Source organism: Myxocyprinus asiaticus, chromosome 37 (assembly GCF_019703515.2).
Source record: "Myxocyprinus asiaticus isolate MX2 ecotype Aquarium Trade chromosome 37, UBuf_Myxa_2, whole genome shotgun sequence".
Classification (NCBI taxonomy): domain Eukaryota; kingdom Metazoa; phylum Chordata; class Actinopteri; order Cypriniformes; family Catostomidae; genus Myxocyprinus; species Myxocyprinus asiaticus.
The window spans coordinates 23,444,532-23,466,946 of NC_059380.1; the positions used below are offsets into that span (position 1 = coordinate 23,444,532).

At 38.0% G+C, this 22,415-nt stretch overlaps 1 protein-coding gene across 3 annotated transcripts in view; it reads right to left on the reverse strand.

Annotated features, from left to right (window-relative positions):
- Positions 1–19,767, reverse strand: part of rap1ab (RAP1A, member of RAS oncogene family b) — a 37,547-nt gene extending 17,780 nt beyond the window's left edge. The window contains exons 1-3 of one of the 3 annotated variants that reach the window (XM_051675416.1): positions 17,950–17,973; positions 17,720–17,822; positions 588–676 (exon numbers count right to left, since the gene is read on the reverse strand). In XM_051675416.1, coding sequence (XP_051531376.1) covers positions 588–644 — 57 coding nt within the window. In that variant the 5' untranslated portion in view covers positions 645–676; positions 17,720–17,822; positions 17,950–17,973. Of the gene's footprint in view, positions 1–587; positions 677–17,719; positions 17,823–17,949; positions 18,023–19,560 lie in introns of those variants that run through there. The other 2 variants (XM_051675415.1, XM_051675417.1) reach the window with 2 other exon arrangements.
- Positions 19,768–22,415: the final 2,648 nt, after the last annotated feature.

Genomic DNA, 22,415 nt, shown 5'->3' on the forward strand with positions numbered 1-22,415 from the left:
TTGTTTAAATGCTTTGTCAGGAAAGATGTTTCAGGAAATGTGTCTCAAGATCCTCACGTTTGGTTCCAGTCTGTTGTGTTCCGTCTGTTTGAACAGCCCCTGGCCAGGACTCATAGTCTGAGTCGCTTCACCACCAAGTTCAGCCGAATACCACGCTATCTGTGAATACTGCTACTCTACATATAACTGTACTGAATAAAAAAAACAATGTGGTATTCCTCTTGTGGACCAAGGAAATAACGTCAATTTAAAAATCAGATGACTTTAAAATTCTAATATTAGTTCATATATATTCAGATTTATATATTTATTTCATTTAAAAAAAGTACATTTTCATGGTTCAGTCAGTACTGTTTATTTTTGTAATAAAATTCAGCAATTCACTACTTTGAGTGTTATTTTTTCATTCAGTATCAATTTTAAAATGATCGGTTGATTAATCGGTTATCGGCAGGTACTCCCAACTTAGTTATCGGTAAAATCCACTATCGGTCGACCTCTATTATGGATCACATCATTATTTGGCCAAGCACTGGAATCTGGTTGCTCTGAGGTTTGGCAAGGAAGAGATGGTTAACTGTACTTACCAGGGCTGATTTGCCCACACCACCAGAGCCGAGCACCACAAGCTTGTATTCACGCATGGCAGGGTCTCTTCACCAGACTCCTCAGTGCTCTTAAAAAAAAAAAAGAAAAAGAAAAAGATAAGAGTGAGTGGATACACATGTATATGTGATTTTTTTTTGTGTGTGGTAGGGAGCATCCTGGATCATGGCCCAGGGGTGGGGGAGATCATGAGCGTGACCTCCTAAACACAAAGCAGCTGCGGGTTCTGGATGGAAGTGTGCGATCTGAAGCCAGAACTGAGGCCTGCTGAGCCTCCGGGCCTATATGGACTTAACCTATATCAGCAGCCCCACACTGATCTGGACACAGCGTGAGGCGACACGATAGCTATGAGAGGAAAGAGAACAACTTTCATTATGTAACATGGGGTGCTGTTACACTGAATGGTCGTACGGGCATTCACATAAGTAAATGGAAACAGTTCTCGGAGTTAATAGTTAAGCATCACTGACTTTCAAGGCAAACAAACAGGAGCTTTATGTTCAGAAAGCAACCCACGCTGATCAGCAAAAATGGGCCGAGTTCTCCATTTACTTCACCCACACTTAGCTGAAAACTTTTAGGCCATTCTTCACATGAACAACTTCAACTCTTCTCCGATTGCTGCTGCTGTGTGGGATCTGTTATGAATAAATAATACATGTTGGCTAATCTCTTTAGAGTAAAAAGCTGTCACAGGGAAACCAACCCACTGGCTTTACATACTAAACACACACACACACACACACACACGTCTTTTGATGTTACGTCTGGGAGACGAAGTGCCAGATCCAAATAACATTCCTTGTTTGCGATCAAGGAACACTAATCTCATCCGGTGTTGTTTGGAGAGGTTTGTTGGTGTCGTCGTTCGAATGCTTTGCTCCGTTTCTGGTTTTGCAGGAGGGGTCGGCGTGCAGAGGAGAATTTTCTTCCTTTAATGGAAACATAGAAAAGCTGATGGAATGCCAAGCCGAGGCCACAGAGAGGAAAAAAATAAAAAATGACCAGAGGTAACGCAGTAACTCAGATGTGATGAGCATTTTCAGGAGCTAACAACTTCCAGCCACAAGTCCCTCACAACGTCTGAAACACACTTAACACAAACAAACACATGGAGAGATTGACTGTTTCACCGCACCTCTTGGCTCTTACAAGACAACAGCTGCAACTCCAAATAATCAATTCAAATGAATTTGGAAACAAGCAAATTCATGCATATGAAGTCATCTAGAGCCAGTGAAACACTTCAGCTCATTTCCATCCTTTATTTCTCTGGGACACACTTCTGCACAAAAAATAAACATACCTATCCTGTCCTCTAAAACCATGACATCATTACCAATTCACTCTGAGGAATCATATTTCCGTGTAAGGATAGAGAGGAAAGGCAGTTTCCTTTGCACCGCATGAGCACAGTTGAAACTTCCCTGAACTTTATCAAAGGCAGGCAGAATAGTCTGCGGTGCAAAACAGCTGCTCTGATTAAAGTCTTTTGAAGTGGTAGACTAATAATTTGGCTGCAAATACATGCAAGTGTAAAGGTCCAGAGAGAGGCAGAGGACCATGGTGGGTGGGTGTGATGGCCTAATGCTGCAAAACTTTGGCCAGATCAAACATTTTATAGAAAGACAGTTTAACTGTCATCTTAAAATAGCCTTGACTTTCAGTATCTAACATCTGTACCAAGTCAAGAGAAACAAGTGAAATTGGTTCCATTTTATAAGAACTAACAGATACCATCATGATCTCCAATGTACACCAAACACAAACTATAAATGTTAAGTGTCTCTGGGTCTGGGAGAATATAGGTCTACAGCACTTACTTGAAACAAGCTGATATTTGGCCATTCTGAAACAATATTTCAGCTTTAAATCGGCCACCCAGAACTCAGGATATCAACATTGGCCACTGAAAAAAACAACATTTTGAGTAAATTCTAGAGACTGTTGTATGTAAAAATCCCAGGAGATCAGCTGTTACAGAAATACTCAAACCAGCCCATCTGGCACCAACAATCATGCCACACTCCAGATCACATTTTTTCCCCATTCTGATGGTTGATGTGAACATTAAAGCTTCTGACCCGTATCTGCACGATTTTATGCACTGCAGCCACACAAATGGCTGATTAGATAATCGCATGGATGATTGTTAGTGTCAGATGGGCTGGTTTGCGTATTTCTGTAACTGCTGATCTCCTGGGATTCACACACAACAGTCTCTAGAATTTACTCTCAGAATGGTGCCAAAAAAAAAAACATCCGTTGAGGGGCAGTTCTGCGGACGGAAACGCCTTGTTGATGAGAGAGGTCAAAGAATGGCTGGTTTGAACTGACAAAGTCCACGGTAACTCATATAATCACTCTGTACAATTGTGGTGAGAAGAATAGCATGTATGTATACACACATACACTGGTGGCCAAAAGTTTGGAATAATGAACAGATTTTGCTGTTTCGTAAGGTAATTGGTACTTTAATTCACCAAAGTGGCACTCAACTAACACAAAGTATAATCAGGACATTACTGATGTAAAAAACAGCACCATCACAATTTGAAAAATTGAAAGATTTTTGATCAAATCTAGACAGGCCCCATTTCCAGCAGCCATCACCCCAACAACTTATCCTTGAGTAAAAAAAAAAAAAAAAATCACTTGCCATTATATCAAACACAGTTGAAAGCTATTTGGTTCATTAAATGAAGCTTAACATTGTCTGTGTTTGTTTTTGAGTTGTCACAGTATGCAATAGACTGGCATGTCTTAAGGTCAATATTAGGTCAAAAATGGCAAAAAAGAAACAGCTTTCTCTAGAAACTCATCAGTCAGTCATTGTTTTGAGGAATGAAGGCTATTCAATGCTTGAAATTGCCAAAAAAAAAAAAAAAAACTGAAGATTTCATACAAAGGTGTACTCCAGTCTTCAGAGACAAAGGACAACTGGCTCTAACAAGGACAGAAAGAGATGTGGAAGGCCAGATGCACAACTAAACAAGAGGATAATTACATCAGAGTCTCTAGTTTGAGAAATAGACGCCTCACATGTCCTCAGCTGACAGCTTCATTGAATTCTACCCGCTCAACACCAGTTTCATGTACAACAGTAAAGAGAAGACTCAGGGGTGCAGGCCTTATGGGAAGAATTGCAAAGAAAGTCACTTTTGCAACAGAAAAACAAAAAGAAAAGGTTAGAGTGGACAAAGAAACACAGACATTGGACAACAGATAATTGGAAAAGAGTGTTATGGATCTTAATCCCATTGAGCTTTTGTGGGATCAGCTAGACTGTAAGGTGTGTGTGAAGTGCCTGACAAGACACATCTATGGGAAGTGCTACAGGAAGTGTGGGGTGAAATGTCACCTGAGTATCTGGACAAACTGACAGCTAGAATGCCAAGGATCTGCAAAGCTGTCATTGCTGCACGTGGAGGATTTTTTGATGAGAACTCTTTGAAGTAGTTTAAGAAGTTCTGAAAACATTTTTCAAATTGTAATAGTAATTTTTCACATCAGTAATGTCCTGAATATACATTGTGATCAGTTGAATGCCACTTTGGTGAATAAAAGTACCAATTTCTTTCCATAAGATCAAAATCTGTACACTATTCCAAAATTTTGGCAGCCAGTGTATATATAATGTTTTCAAAAAGAAAAACATGATGGGTAGGCCTGTCACGATAATTACGTTATCGTCTTATCGTATGACATATGGACATAACCTCGATCAATTTTGCTGACCTCAATATTGCCCATTGTGTTTACATGCGTGTTTGGTTATATAAGAATGAATGTCACCAACATTATAGCCAGTCACACTGCTTCTGTCCTCTCGTCTGCTCTTTTTTGTCGGAGGCAGGACTCAGGCAGCTCCTCCACACACACACACACACAGCGGACAGCATCAGGTGGAGATTACGTGCAAGGGCTCGACATTAACGCTTGTCTGCGACAAGTGGAGAATTTAACTTGCCCGACCGGACAAGCAGCATGATTAAAATCTCAATCACGAATGCTAACTAAATAGTGCGGGATTGTGGGTATTGACCATAATTTTAATCATTCCTGCAAGTTTCACTTTTTAAAATGCAGGGAATTCCCTCTTTTGCGTCACCCTCTCTCCCTCTCGCCTTCACTCATGGTGCAGCGTTCAGCAGCTTGTGAGTGCGAGCAGTAGGGAAGCGCGTATCTACTGAACTTTAGATTTTACACATAAACGGGTATAAACCTGCTAATTGGACACGCGAATGGTGTTGTGCCACGTCTCTATAAGTGAGCGAAGCGATAAAACTATTGCTCCTGTTTATAATCAACAAAGCTATCTTCACCGCAAGCCTGCAACATTGGAGAGATCTAATTTTGTCTCGTCACATTGTGACACTCCCTCATAATACAGCAAGAAAGGCAGAAATAGCAAAAATGCTTTGAGTAATAACAACATCTGTAGAGTGAAGAGAAACACTTAAAACAGACTTATGCACCCATTACATCTCTCATCCTTCTAGAGCTACATTACATCTAATGCATGTATCCGAAGTATTTTATCTGCCATGTGAATCAGTCAGTTTTAATAAGTACATAACAGTATTCATTATAATAATATTAATACTATAACATTAATAAATTACACACAACGAAAACATTATCTATCTTTAATATGCTTAATTGTTTTGAATATACAACACAACTGATTTAGCAGCAAGGTTCTCAGGATTTTATCTGTTAACATTTTCCATGCGTTTTGTCAATAGTAAACAGCCGTTTTTAATGCAACTGGTGAGAACTGACTTATTGAACCTTATTGTAAAGTGTTACCAAAAATTCTGTCATCATTACTCACCTTCATGTTGTTCCAAACTGGTCTGACTTTCTATCTTCCGTGGAAATCAAAAGGAGATTTTAGGGAGAATATTAGTTTCAGTCTCAATCCACTTTTATTTTATGGAGAAAAAGAAAAAAGAAAAAAAGATGCAGTGTCAGTGAATAGTGACTGTGACTAACATTCTGCCAAAATCTAATTTGTATTCCTCAGACGAGAGAAATTCATACAGGCTTGAGGGTGAGTAACGATTTACCGTCTTTCTGCACTGTTTTCCGAGCTGGGAACAAAAACCGCAGTTGGAGATGGAGAGGGGCCTTCCCGACTTAATTTTTTTTTGACATTCCGATTCCAATGTCTGAATATTCTTAAGTATTAAAAGTTCATTGCTCTTTGAAAGGGTGTACTTGCATTATTATGCTATTATATTATCATTATATCAGTGGTATAAAATGGTCTTAAAATGACAATATCATTTATCGCAATTATTTCTGGGACAATATATCGTCCAACAAAAGTAGTTATCATGACAGGCCTACCGATGGGACATATATCCCTTTTATAATATGGTCTATTCAACATGTTGCTTTCAACTAATTGTACCATCAGGTCAAAAATATTTTTTTTTTTAAAAAAAAGCACCGAAGCTGGAACACAAAGAAAGTGTCACAGCCATCTGACCGACCTTAACTAAACAATGGTGTTCACAGCCAGTTTATTCACAGTTAAAGAACCATCAAAATGTGTTCTTGACTAACATAGTGGCTTTAAATATTGTTGGCTCATCACAAATTGTAATGAGATATTTAAAGTTTGTTGTAACCATAAAAGGAACAGGTTGACTGCATATCATAAAACAAGATTGTCAAGCTTCAAGCCTTTGAAAACATTGGTTGTTCCAAAACTTTAAGACATTACAGTCATATAATGGACTGTCTAAACCTGCATTTTCCATGATCTGATTATCGAAGCAGAACAATTTTTACGGTGACTCCTGAGAGACACCACTCCAAACTAAATTCAGAGTATGGAACCAACAAGTCCAAGTCTCCAGAGGGAATGTGACAATGGCTTTTTCTAAATCACCATGTTATTATTAGAACAAACTGTTCCGCAGCCTTAAAGACCCATGTGAAATCAAAATAAAAGTTTTGCTGCTTTTAGTCCATATCTACTGTTTTTAAGGTAATCTATTAAAGGTGTGTAACCCGACCTGGGCCCGACGGCATCCACAGTTTGTCCAAGTATGACTTTGGGTTTGTAATTAAAGAAAAAATATAATAAAATAAACAGGCCTTCTCGTTTCGCACACGCTCATTCACTCACAGACACGCGGAAATGGACAAGCTAGGGGCGGTTTACACCAAACATGTTTTTGTGGGTGTCTGCTTTGTTTTTCTATTGTTTTCCCCATGTAAACACATACTGGACTGATATCTTGGACTGTTGCACCATGTCTCGTTAAAAATAACTTAACCCTGTAAATCCTGACATATGAAAGAAATGTCAGAAAATTCAAATTTTTTATTAAACTGTTTTTAGTACCATTAGACAAAATATAAAAAGAAATTAGGGCTGCACGATTATGACAAAAATCATAATTGTCGATTATTGCCCTTGATATTGTAATCGCGATTATTAATGACGATTATTTGATGAAATTACTGTGACATCACCAAGCAGGCAATCGTGCTTCCAGGTTCTTCAGAACAGCAGGTTATGGGCTGAGCTGCAGTTTCTTTTAAGCATTACATACTGTAATAATGTTTGTTAATGTTACTAAAGGTTATTATAAAGGTATATCTATGGTTTAAAGTGAAGAGAGTTATGTAGGTTCTCTACTGACTAAACACGTTTTAATTTCAGTCAATATGCCTGTCTCATGTATCATGCTGATGTATTCACATCCTCACACATTTAACACTTCCAAAGCCTGAAACACATGGCATAAAAATCAAAAACTACCATCAGACATGCAATATGTGTCTTTACTGCTTAAATTATTTGCCCACATACAGTAAATAATAATATTTGACATGTTCAATAGTCAAACTGAACAGCCGATTTAGATTGAATTTACTCACTGCATTTAAAATCCCGTATTGTGATCTTGTTCACATAAGATCATCGTTAGATCATTTTTGGCCTCAAATCTGTCACAGTGGTTGCACTTTGGAAGGTAAGATCAGCCAGTTTGTGTGATTCATTAAAATTTAAATCTACCAACAGCAGTTGAGGTCAATAGTTATTTATTTGAGCAGACGCGATAACAAAGAATATGGTCCGTGAAATATGACATTCAAGACTTTTTCTATGTCCAAAACAAGCTGACTTCAAAACAAGCCACTTTATAGCTGTTTAATACATAAATACAACTGTTATTCTTTTTTTAATAAATTGTACACAAAAATCAAGCAAAGCAACAATATTCAAACTCTCCCATTATAATGACCGAAGCTGTCACTCACTGTTTGAGCCCTGCAGTTCAGCATGAGCTCAATGACACAGTTCTGCACTCACAAATCAGGGCTCAACAATAAGGACTGCCCGATGGCCCGGGGCCAGTGAGAGAGAGATTCGGGCCAGTTGCTAGAACTGTCACTTGCCCGATTGGGCCAGTGCTGCATTTATAACATTAGTGCAAGCACATAAAAAGTGAGAGTGCACAAAAATTACACTGAGCGAACGAAGTATTCTAACCGACGAGCGAGCGCGATTATATTTGAATTGCAAAAATGCACAAGCGCATAATATACTGGACGCGCCAAAGCACAGTCGTGTGCAGACAGCGAGTGCACTCTCCTAGCGCTGTCCTCGCTCTTTTCCAAGTGTCTTAGCAGCAGCTATTACCAATGTGTAGAAAATAGAAGGTAAAAAAAACCCCACTTAATGAATTTCGTAGCGGGATTGCACGTCTTGCGCAACTTTTTAAGTATACCCGCACATTCCGTGTTCACAGTGCATGAAATCCCCACATTTTTCGTTTTTACATGTTGGTGAAAAATAGTAGTCCACACATTGCAACACAAAAAATCAACAGTTTTTTTCTATAGGACTGAAAATCCACGTCTCTCCGTGCACGTCTCATCATCATCATCTCTCTCCGTGCAGCGTAGACTGCATGTGCTCTCGTAAAGGGACAGAGCGCTAGTTTTATTCCCATTGTAAAAAACAAACATTCTATCATTAATTCACCTTTAGAGATGAAGCGCCAAATGAGACGTAATAAACTTTGTTAAACCCCAGTTATACACGTGTCTGCAAATCACAAGCTGCTCAATATCCAAAATGTAGTATAGATTTAATTAGGTTTGTTTCAAAACGTAAAAATTAATTCAACGTAATAATTGCGTTTGATATGAAAAGAAGCAAAATCACTATGGCTATTAGGCTATTATTATCAGAGCTGTTCAGCTGCAGGGTGAAGATGAATATTCAAAACAGTCTACTTCATATCATCCTCATGAAACACCAGTTACACTACCGGTCAAAAGTTTTGAAACACTTATTCTTTATTATAATTTTTTTTTTCCACATTTTAGAATAATAGTTAAGTCATCAAAACTATGGAATAACATAAATGGAACTATGGGAATTATGTTGTAAACAAAATCCAAAATAAATCAAAACTGTGTTATATTTTAGCATCTTCAAAGTAGTGACCCTTTGCCTAGAATTTGCAGACATGTACTCTTGACATTTTCTTAACCAACTGCTTGAGGTATCACCCTGGGATGCTTTTTAAACAGCATGGAAGGAGTTCCCATCTATGTTGGGCACTTATTGGCTGATTTTCTTTATTAATTGGTCCAAGTTATCAAATTCTCAAAAACTTTTTTCTTATTAAATTTTAGTTTTATAATGAAATAAATTAATATGTTGGCACAATTACATTTTTGTCTACAAAACTAATTTCAAACATTTAAGCATACGCCTTCAGATCAAAAGATTTTTAAGATCATGAGAAACATTTCAGGCAAGTGTTTCAAAACTTTTGACCGGTAGTGTACACGTCTCATTTCTGGACCATACAGGTATTTTTGTTTTTGTGCTTTGTGCATCAGTCTGTGTTGGTCTTTAGGTTGTCTGATTTCATGTTATATACAGTACACATTGTTAATTCACACATTAGGCCTAATATCTCCCTAATGTATATTACACATCACAACCGATTTGGTAGCAAGTCTCTTCTCAGGGATTCATATGTTTATTACATTCACACAATAATCACATCTTTAACTCAGTGATTAAATCTTTGATCCTGTGTGTGAATACACTACACATGGCCAAAAGTTGCATGACAGCATGACTTAACGGGTGACCGAAAACACATCATCTCCTCCACAGAACTCTTCACTTAAAAACTCATGTGTAAATGGCAGTATGGCTGAGGTTAATATGATGTATTTATGAATTTATATCTGTAAAGTGCTTATATGGGATTACATAAGGCACAAATCATATCTTGCAAATTATAAATGTGATAAAATTTTGTGGGACATTGCCTTAAAAACATAATCTATGTAACAAATATTTATCTTCAGACACATTTTTAAAGCCATCACGGTAAACAGCTATTTATCATTTTTGTGTTGGGGCCAGTGAAAATTTTGGTAGGGCCAGTAAAAATCTGAGGCACTGGCCCGACCGGGCCAGTAGAAAAAATCCTTAGCGTTGAGCCCTGCAAATGCTCAAACAATAAATATAGCCGTTTAAACAACACAATAAATCAGTTATTTAGACCCTGTCTGTACCTTGATTATAATGGTTGGGATTGTTTATGTTGTTGCATTGCTCGTTTGCAGTTTGTTTACCTATGTTAAATAAAACGGCATGACATGCAACAAATTGAAAATAATAAAAAATTGCTCAACTTTGTTCTAAAGCTTCTTTTCGAGTGACAGATGACTAATGTCCATGTGCCATCGCAAACAGAGATGAAACATACTGTAAGCAAGCAACGTGTGCAAAAGGATTGGCTGTCATGACTGATTGACTGTAGTCTCACTGAGTCCCTGATTGGCCATTGGCGTTTCATTGCTCAATGCACACGTCTGGGATTGGTTAGAAACTCAACCGCTGCAAAAACACATTCTAAATAGAAACAATTAACGCAACAGGAGTAGACTTAAACTGAATAATTGTCATTTTCACGATTGCATAACCGTGACAGCCGTAATCGTAACTGCGATAAGTTTTTTTATTAATTGCGCAGCCCTAAAAGAAATTGTAAACTTTTTTTTATATATCATATTTGATACATTACACTTTAAATGTCATTATCCTCCTATTGAGTCCCAGCAATTCATTTTTGTATACGACAATTGTTATTCAAGTTTTTCTTAGCCAATACATGCTACAGTGGTAAATCTAGGGGTATTATCAGAGGACTCCCTGGGCTTTTCAGAGATACCAAATGTTTGAGAGTTCAGCCATGACAACCTTCTCTCCTTGTTCTATAAATATGGATTGAAATGTATATCACAGTTCAATTCAGCACATCAAATACAATATGAATGAAGACCCACGAATATAGGCCCACTGTGCCACAAGCTAGGCAACATGTAACCGGGCAATGTAGCTAGCTAGCAAGACGTGATGAAACATGTGCTGACTTACATTTATATTGTTGTTCTAGGCAGATCATTTAACAAATACTTAAACTGGTAATTAATGGTCAGTTCACCCAAAAATTTTATTTCTCTTATTACTTACTAGAGGTCGACTGATAGTGGGTTTTGCCGATACAATAACTAAGATAGGGAAACAGGCCGATAGCCAATTAATCGGACAATAGTTTTTAAAATCTATAATATAAATAAAACTTTTCACTCGATGTACAACAGTGCTGAACTTTAAGTATCGCTTTCCATGGCGATATGTCAATAAATTTTTCCCGCACTTGTACAGATCATATATTTTCATACGTATTTTATCAATATTATAGTATTAATGGTACAATTTATTATTACGTATATTATTACTAGGGATGGGACGATATGGGTCCTTACGATTCGGTTCGATATATACAGGTGCATCTCAATAAATTAGAATGTCATGGAAAAGTTCATTTATTTCAGTAATTCAACTCAAATTGTGAAACTCGTGTAATAAATAAATTCAATGCACACAGACTGAAGTAGTTTAAGTCTTTGGTTCTTTTAATTGTGATGATTTTGGCTCACATTTAACAAAAACCCACCAATTCACTATCTCAAAAAATTAGAATATGGTGACATGCCAATCAGCTAATCAACTCAAAACACCTGCAAAGGTTTCCTGAGCCTTCAAAATGGTCTCTCAGTTTGGTTCACTAGGCTACACAATCATGGGGAAGACTGCTGATCTGACAGTTGTCCAGAAGACAATCATTGACACCCTTCACAAGGAGGGTAAGCCACAAACATTCGTTGCCAAAGAAGCTGGCTGTTCACAGAGTGCTGTATCCAAGCATGTTAACAGAAAGTTGAGTGGAAGGAAAAAGTGTGGAAGAAAAAGATGCACAACCAACCGAGAGAACCACAGCCTTATGAGGATTGTCAAGCAAAATCGATTCAAGAATTTGGGTGAACTTCACAAGGAATGGACTGAGGCTGGGGTCAAGGTATCAAGAGCCACCACACACAGACGTGTCAAGGAATTTGGCTACAGTTGTCGTATTCCTCTTGTTAAGCCACTCCTGAACCACAGACAACGTCAGAGGCGTCTTACCTGGGCTAAGGAGAAGAACTGGGCTGTTGCCCAGTGGTCCAAAGTCCTCTTTTTCAGGTGAGAGCAAGTTTTGTATTTCATTTGGAAACCAAGGTCCTAGAGTCTGGAGGAAGGGTGGAGAAGCTCATAGCCCAAGTTGCTTGAAGTCCAGTGTTAAGTTTCCACAGTCTGTGATGATTTGGGGTGCAATGTCATCTGCTGGTGTTGGTCCATTGTGTTTTTTGAAAACCAAAGTCACTGCACCTGTTTACCAAGAAATTTTGGAGCACTTTATGCTTCCTTCTGCTGACCAGCTTTTTAAAGATGCTGATTTCATTTTCCAGCAGGATTTGGCACCTGCCCACACTGCCAAAAGCACCAAAAGTTGGTTAAATGACCATGGTGTTGGTGTGCTTGACTGGCCAGCAAACTCACCAGACCTGAACCCCATAGAGAATCTATGGGGTATTGTCAAGAGGAAAATGAGAAACAAGAGACCAAAAAATGCAGATGAGCTGAAGGCCACTGTCAAAGAAACCTGGGCTTCCATACCACCTCAGCAGTGCCACAAACTGATCACCTCCATGCCACGCCGAATTGAGGCAGTAATTAAAGCAAAAGGAGCCCCTACCAAGTATTGAGTACATATACAGTAAATTAACATACTTTCCAGAAGGCCAACAATTCACTAAAAATGTTTTTTTTATTGGTCTTATGATGTATTCTAATTTTTTGAGATAGTGAATTGGTGGGTTTTTGTTAAATGTGAGCCAAAATCACCACAATTAAAAGAACCAAAGACTTAAACTACTTCAGTCTGTGTGCACTGAATTTATTTATTACACGAGTTTCACAATTTGAGTTGAATTACTGAAATAAATGAACTTTTCCATGACATTCTAATTTATTGAGATGCACCTGTATGATATGAGGTTCACAATTCGATATAACAACAATTAAATGACAAAAAATTACATAACATTTTTTATTTTCTGAAAAAAATAAATGTTTGAGCAAAATGCTCATTATAATTTCTCATTAAAATAAAGTTCTTTAATACACAATATAAATGCTCAAAGTTTAAATAATAAGAGTTGCTCATACACCTTTCTCTATAAGAAAAAAATAAATAAATCACAAACAAATAAGCTTTCAAAAATAGTGGGCTTCATTCAGGCTGATCAGGTGCAGAACAAGCAACAGAACTGAAAAGAAATGTATGTAAAAGTGTGTTTTACATTCATTTGTATAAGAAACACTAAAAAGGTTACTTTAAGGGTGCACTGAGCGCCTCACACTGTTCCGGTTCAGCCGACATCAACGAGAATCTCTTGGTTTCTTTAGCGCATCCATGCTGCATGAGATTAAAATGTATATTTTACTTATTTATCTGACTGTAAAGAACAGAAAGGATATTAAGACACATTATTCAATGAGAGTGAGGTGTGCCTCATCTTTGATGGACATACATTACACAGAGGAAACAATCCGCTTTAATCTCAAGTAGTGGTGGACCTTATCACAGAGGCCGCTAAACTGGCAGATAATCTGACTTTTTTAATTATCGGCAGATAAATGTTCCTGTTTGGCCAATTTGTTTCTTGAGGGCTCTGAGAATCGCCTGCTTGCATGTGAAGCGACTGAGACATGTAAATGGCCAGTCACAGTTCATTTTGTTGTTACGTACCATTGTGTTACTACAATAATAGACCGGTGTGCAACACGGTCTCATTTAAACAGTCCGCATATCAGAGTTACAGGAAACCGCAGAAGCGTTTGAGCTCATAATGTTAAAGTGCTCGGTTTCATTCACCTGCTCTCTCAACAGTTCCATGTCACTTTTAACTGTTGTCTAATGATAAAAAGGCAAATATCAATAAAACTAATATCAAATACCGTCTGCAAATATGCGCATGTCTCGTTTAAATATATGTAATAAACAAACCTCACAAAACTTGAGCAGATCCAGGATCCTGTGGAGCGCTCATTTATTTACCTCTAAAGCACGTACTCGATCAGCCTCTCCTCAGCAGTTCCCTGCAATTTTTAACCTTCTTTTCTAATGATAAAAGGCAAATATCAATAAAACTTCTATTATATACCATTTGCAAATATCTTGTTTAAACAGATGTAATTCATGATCCTCACTAAAAATCCAGCGTTTTCTTCCTGTCGAGCACTCATCTAATATCTTTCTCTGAAGAGCGTATTCTATCAGCCAGAATCAAAACTTCAGGATCAGGATCAAAATTTCCACTGATTCACAAATCATGACGGTCACTCCGTGACAATCAAAGCAAGTGATCCAGGCCGTTTAAACTGTCACGTGATTTCTGCTCGCGCTGGATTCGCATGAGCGCATGAGTGCAACTTCAAAGTAAAAGTGCTTCACAAGTGCTATAGGTAAATGTCTTATTCACTATGCACTGTATGTACAATTGGTTTGATTCGGTATTTTCTGAGCAAATGCGATTGCTAACGTGGACATGCCATCCGTGGTTGCTGGACTACTGTGTGCACTGTTATTTCCTTCTTCCTAATATATTAATTTCTTCATGTGCAAATAAGTTACTAAAATTTGATGACTAAACAGAAATCAGAAGAAACTTCTATTTACCATTTAAAATACAATATAATTTAAGAATTTTTTACAAAGTTGAAGTTTTGTGTGTGTGATGAGGAAGTGGGCGTGGCCGGGCCATGAAGACACACGCCCGGCGCTGAATCGTCCTTATAAGCCGGGTGGGGGATAAGGACGAGCCAGAGACACCAGTTGGAGAGAGAGACACGCACGAAGCTGTGTCTGCTGTGTTCTGCTGGAAAGCAGTTTTATGTTGTGTTTTGTTCATTTGTTTATTAAAAGTTTATGTTGACTGCTCTGCCGGTTCCTGCCACCTATTGCCCATCTGAAGAACCTCATTAGACTGGTGCCGAAATCTGGGGAGGAGGAGGGATGTGTGTCCACCAGAGGACAGAGGAGTTGCTGAGGACCAGGCGACAGCATGTCTGGGGACTGGCGAGCCACTTTTTCTCTCCCTTATCCCTCTTTCCCTCTCACTCCCCTCGTCTCTCCCAGGGTACAAAGTGGCGGGGAAGACCTGCGGGCAGAAGGACAGCTGGAAGGGCAACACCTCCCCTCCAGGAAGTGAGGGGAGTACATCAAGCCGGAGGTTTCCCCGGCCTGAATCGGGTGGTGGAGCCGTGTGATGAGGAGGAGGGCGTGGCCAAGCCGTGCGGACGCACGCCCGGTGCTGAGGGGGATAAGGACGAGCCGGAGATGCCAGTTGGAGAGAGAGAGAGAGATGCACGAAGCTGTGTGTGTTTTGTGTTCTTCTGGAAAGCAGTTTTATGTTGTGTTTTGTTCATTTATTTATTAAAAGTTTACATTGACTTCTCAGCCGGTTCCCGTCACCTCCTTGTCCATATGAAGAACCTCGCAACAGTGTGAAATTTAGTAAATATAGTGCTAAATAAGAGTTTATTGATTATTTTTAGCAATTTTACGTTTGTTATTTACTATATTAAATTGTGTGATATATCGGCATTGTATTGGCCTATCGGCCACCATGATGTCTGGATATCGGCATTGGCCATTAAAAAACCCATATCAGTCGACCACTTCTCAAACACTTTATCAAAACAATGCGATTTTCCAGATATTCCAGTACTTGCATTTCTAAATTCAAGCAGGGACCATGTGTGAGCCTTTTAAACAGTGTAGAAAAAGCGCAGTAGGAATTATATAGAAATATTATCAATTCGATATATCGTCCCATCCCTAATTATTACATACTAATTAAAACTGACTGATTCACATGGCAGAGAAAATACCTAGATACATCAGATGGAGCTCTAGAAAGATGGAGATGAGAGATGTGACGGGTTTTTAGCTGGATGATGAATAAGTCTGTTTTAAGAGTATCTCTTCACTCTGCAGCGGAGTAGTTCTGGTAGCTTTTTACTCAAAGCGTTTTTGCCATTTATGCCTTTCTTGTCAAATGTGATGTATTATGAGTGCCACAACGATGCGCAGAAAAACTAAATAGCTCCAACATCACTTTGAGATGTAGACAGCTTCATTGATTATAAACAAGAGTGATGGTTTTCTCGCATTGCTTGCTTACATTTGCACAGATTCTGGAATTACAATTTGAAACAAAGACAAGATTATTAATTAGATTTGTTCATCTGAATAGATTGGTTTACCAATTCTCACCAGTGCTGCTGCTAGAATGTGAAACTGGTACAGAAACTGAGAATCGATCTCAATACTAAGTTTCCACTGACTTGACAGCCGAACGATGATCATACTGACCACGAAACTGCATTACCGGCCAACAAACAAAACAGCACATCTTTGCCTACGACAAGGCTGGAGCCGTTGTGCAAGTCAATGCAGATTAATGAGAAACAAGTAAAACATCACAATATATCAATGTTTTGAAACACAATACACTAAAAATATGAAGAACAAAGAACACTTGTGTTTCTTGTGCTGTAAATCCCAAGAAACCTCTGAAAAATGGCTGCATTAAAAATAACAAGACACTTTCATTGCGTCTAAACTCCCGCGAGCAAGTTTCAAATTAGAAGTGATCGTCTTTTTGCTCTATTCCCTTCAAAGACAATTACACTCCACTCTGAGAGCTTCAGAGGGCCGAAAGGTGATAACGGTCATTCACAACTCACTTTAAGTGATTATTATTGGAAATTCCGTTTGCAATGACCAGCTTGGATTATGCTCTCTTCCAAGTGCCTTACGAAGGTATCATCAGAGCAGATGAGAACACAGCCATGTGCGCTGAACATACAGTACATAGGGGGGCAGTGCATTCTTGTTCTAGAAAGCATTTGATTGGACAAGATTTCTCAACCTCTATGTAATATCATGGATATTCCTGAGTTCCGACTGCAGATTTTAAATGCTTATTTGTTCAGAAAAAAATTGTCAACGTTTAAAAGCACACCAGCATACAGATGACCTTAAAGCTGATAAGATATGGACAAAAAGCAGCAAAACTTTCATTTTGATTTCACAGGGTCTTTAATGTTGAGCCCTGATATGACAAAGATTCTATGTCATTAACAAATTAAGGTGACTGTAACATTGTTTCACATTGTTCTGCACCAAGCAAAGTTTCGACACTTGATAAGGGTAAGCAAATGTTTTTTTTTTCTTCTGTTCTAGTGTGCTGAGGGGCCACCGTGCCTTGTTAAAACGGTGAACGTTTACAATTCCAATACTGTTACGAACGTTGCCTACGATGCAATGTTTCCCCTAGGATTTTTTTTCAGCAGCAGTGCGGTTGTGCGCCCATCCACGAGCCCAAAGTGCCTGACCCCTATTAACACACGGTGGAGAAAAAGGCTGCGCAACTATGTTAATACATAGCTGAACAGGATTAACTAGTAGCTGTTTAGCTTGGCTTGTACCCATCACTTCGCCATGGACATTTGGAAACATTCATTTTGTTCAGCTCAGTTCTGGTACATATGTTATATTTTTACTGCCTTTGCCAAAGACGAAATCAAAGTAAAATACTTTCCACTAAGAGAGGTAGCTATTATTGTAAAATCTACCCTGCACAATTTAAATAAGCTTACCTTTTAAGAAGTGTTGCCACTAGGGGTGCAATGATTCAGTCCTCTCACGATTCAGTGAGGCCACCCAAATGACAAAATATCAAAAGAAAACCACAAGAGCACCCTGGTGTAATACAAATTCCAACCAACATATCACCAAAATGTTTAGTAATTAAAGATCACCAGAAACAGTCAATGTAAGACCACATCCTCTGTATTAAGTACAACAACACGTCTGATTATGAACTCACTTTTATAAGACAGTCCACCAACGCGTGACTCCTTTTGACAATGCCATTTCAAGTAACTCTGTAGGTCCAGCAGAGACTTGATGAGTCATTATGAGAAACTGCTAAACTTGTATTTCCCCATCCTATTCTTCTCATAACATAACTAGAAGCATCATATCTGGAAATGTGGTCAGACTTCCGTTTCTATAGCATCACCCACCTGCTGGGCCCCACGTGGATGTGACAAACTACCAGATCCCAAACTTTACTTCAACAGTTTGCCTATGATATTGATTATGATTATTATATACTGATTTAAGAAAACAACAATAAGCTCATTTATTAAATTATATGGGAATTCAAGAGACTGAAGGGAAGTGAAACCGTCGAAAGATCAGGAGGAAGGCAGAAGAGCTCATGATTAGAGATTAGTGGAAGAATCTGCTGACTAACCAGATGACAATGTCCTTGGGAAAGCAGTGAGCAAATCTTTACTGAGAATATGCAAGAGAAAAAAAAGAAATGAATATCAGATCAGTGGCTGGCAATTTGAAATGGTTCGGAGAAGACAAGAAAGTCAGACAAGGTGTTATCTGCCACAAACCACATTGATGAAAAACACACTTGACTTTTATTTTGCTTTCATAAACAACTTTTCCTGGTTATAGCCACAAGTAAAATAAGAAGAACATATTAAAATAACAAGTGATATTGGTCCAACAACTCTTAAAAGGTTTAGCTTATAAACACAACTAAACCGGTGCAAATTTCATAAGTACAGCCAATACCTAAAGTATGGAAACCAACGTCTCTGAAAGAAAAAGGAAGTTCTAATCAGACATAATTTCAGAGTATGATCAGCAATGGGAACTGAAAACTGCTTTGCTAAACATCTGTGTCAGGAAGAACAAAACACCAATGCCTACTGTGTCTAATCAGCAAAACCCACTTGAACTGTCCTAGTCATCTAGAGACCAGATCCAAGTTTAGGCAAAGAAAGGCCATTAATCGTTGTGGAAAATAAAAGATCAGCTTGAATTAGATTTAGATGATCTTAACATTAACATGTTGAATAACGTGATTAACACATGCTGGATCTGTAAAATCTTTGGTGTCTGGATAATATCTTTTCAAATCAGGGGATACTTCAATTTATCACATAAATTGTATTGAAATCGATGTGTTATAACACGTGTTACATATTTAGTTAATCCACACTAACTGAGAGAGTATTTATTTACTTCAACCAGACACATACATTTAAAGTTGAACAACTCTTACCACAGAAGCATAATTTAAAAAAAAAAAAAAAAAAGGATTATGTATCCGAGTTTTGTAGAGTGTGTTATAACGAAAAATTAAAGCTTGTTTGTTGTGGTCCCGATTTTGAGATGCTGAAACTCGGTCAGTCAGATCAGTGCTAACATGCTAAGACCGCGGGAGCCTAACAAAACGACTTAATACCGCTGTGTATGAGACAAAATTAATTACTGACATTCTTAAGGGGTTCTAAGTAAATAAAAGTCCTTCATATCACACTGTAAATGTAGATAAATCGATTCTTATACATTTGTAAGGTGAATTAAAGGTGTACATCAGCATCTGTTAGCGCGCGCTCGTTTAGCCGCCTACCTTCACACACCCGCCCGAATAAAACCGATAAACTTCAGCGTCTTCAGCTGCAGTCAACCTCAATCCCTTTTCTTCTTAGCGGGCTGGGTCATTCCACAAAACAGCACCTACGGCTGACACGAAACGAGGCGTTGGGAGCGTAAAAACACGGCCGTACTGCCCTCAATGCGACGTCACGCACGCGCCTGTCACTCAGCACTCCAGCGAGACTAACGCCGCTACTCATGACATCTTCCGGTGTCGGGCGGAATTATGGGGCGCCACCCGCCAAGACAAAGATCTTAATTTTTATCACTAATCTTAATCTGAACCAGAAATGTTTGACCTTAACTTTTAAATACAGCCCACTTAAATAACTACGCCGGGAATTAATTTTAAATCTGTCTTAAAGGTGCACTCTGTAATTTTTTCCTCATTTAAAAAAGTTTTACTCCTGAAGAAATGAACTGTAATTTTTGAAACATGTATAAAATCATGATTACTCTCATGAGATGAGGCCTCCAGTTATATCAGTAACATAAAAAGCTGTTTGATTCTACATGGGGCAGGGGCGCTCTCATGGGGGCAGCCATTTTAGAATGACCAGTCGAACACTACTCGCTTAATCCCAGTAACCGTCTTGTTATTGGACACTTTCACTTATTAATTAAATTAAATTAATCATGTCTGATTGTGAATAGTAAATTTCTTCAATGGCAGCTATTGATTTTGAATGATGCTGCATCCACACCATTATGTGTCACTGTATGTCCAAGAAGACACGAACAAAAAGTTACTGAGTGCACCTTTAATGCCCATTGTACATAGGGGCCACGGTTTGTTCCTGGCAGGAACAACGAATGGCACATTTTGCCCACCGCGACCTTTAACCCCAACACATAAATGAAAGCAATACATAAAACACTAAAACAACAATAATTCACCTCATTCACTGTGTAATGGATTCACTTTTAATAAATATGAATAGTAAAAATGTGGGGTGTATTTTCCATGTGAAAAGTCTCCTTTTAACATCTCAACTTTATGGCATAGCTAAAATAGCCAGTGACGAATGTTTAGTCTGTTTTTTTTTGTTTGTTTGTTTTTCATCACAACAAACCATAACCACTATGGTATTGTAAATAAATAAGTGAAACTATCATATTATCAAAGTATATGTATAATAAAAGCAAGTTATGTATGTAATAATGTCCAGGTAGGTCTTGGCAAAGACCACTTTGGTTCAGGTGCATTTATTCAACTCAGGCCCTTATTCTGTATAATGCTGCCATCTTATGGTCACAGAAAAAACTTCTCATTTCAAGTATGTGGCTTGTTCTTTCAGCAAGTAACCTCTATAAGCAATTGAAGTTTATTTCTGGAGACTGGCATCAATCATGCTAAATTGCTTGTGGGAATGTTTTAAAGAAAATTCAGGTGAAACATTTTAGGTTAAAGAAAATGGTGATGAAGAAGAAAACACAGGAGTCTTCATTCTTGCATATTTTATTCTATTCCTTTCTATTAAATTGCATTACATATTAGAGCAGTGCAGAGAGCTGGAGTTGGGGATTTTGATTCATCCCAGTGACATTACATATTTACGGCAGTAGGTGGACACAAATGAGTGTCTTATATGTGTTATGGGTGACTTTTTGTTTGGGAGAACATCTGCATTGTCAGCATTAAATGTCTGTCAGTGAGCTGGTTACATAAAAGCCAGAACATTGACATTGTCTCTCACTCCGAAAGCAGTTAGCTCAGAAAGGGTACGATCCTACATCTGAAAAATATAGCTTTGCCATTTGTAGCGGTATTACTGCCGGTACCTCTTTTGCTGTCTCACACTCACACACATCCTTGTTACTCCAATAACTTCTTAAGCACACCAGATGAAAAGTGCCACACTGCGTCGCTGGTATGACAAGTCAAAGGTATCACACATTAAATGCGTCGATGTGGTACACACAAACATTACAAAGTTTTTAGAACATAGTGTCATTGATGAGTTTGCATGTTAGTGTATGAAACTGGTGTGTAACTGTGCAAACTGAATGATTAGAAATGGCACAGTTTATTATGTAATTTCTCTATATGAAGCCTTGAATAGGCTTCATTAAGCAAAATCCTGAATACATGGCTTAAAGGAATGTTCCGGGTTCAGTACAAGTTAAGCTCAGTTGAAAGCATTTGTTGCATAATGTTGTTTACCACAAATATTTATTTCGACTCATTCCTTTTCTTTAAAAAAAAAGCAAAAATCGAGGTTACAGTGAGGCACTTACAATGGAAGTGAATGGGGGCCAATTTCTGAACGTTTATATACTCACTTTTTCAAAAGTATAGCCACAAGACATAAAGGATATGCGTGTAAACATGATTTTGGTGTGATAAAATAATTTACAAACCTTTTCTGTGTAAAGTTATAGCCAATTTTACAACTTCCTTACCATGATGATGTAATGTCAACAAAACCTATACCATAAAATGACTGTAAAAATTACAACTTAAACAACTTTACAGCTCAAATAAAACACAAGCTTTAACAGAAGAATTAATGCAAGAGCTTTTATAAAATTATAAGCGTCACATTTCTGTTTAAACACTCCAAAAATTGGCCACATTCACTTTTAATTGTCCACATTCACTTTCATTCTAAGTGCCTCACTGTAACCTTGATTTATTTATTTATTTATTTATTTTTATTATTATTATTATTATTTTTTTTTTTTTTTTAAGAAAAGGAGTAACAAGTCGAATTTAATTTTTGTGGTAATCGACATAATGCCACAAATTTTCCGACGGAACTTTTATTTTGAAAAATGTATCTTCCAAAATCTAATTTGAGGCGTTCTTCACGTCGCGTCGTAGTTTGC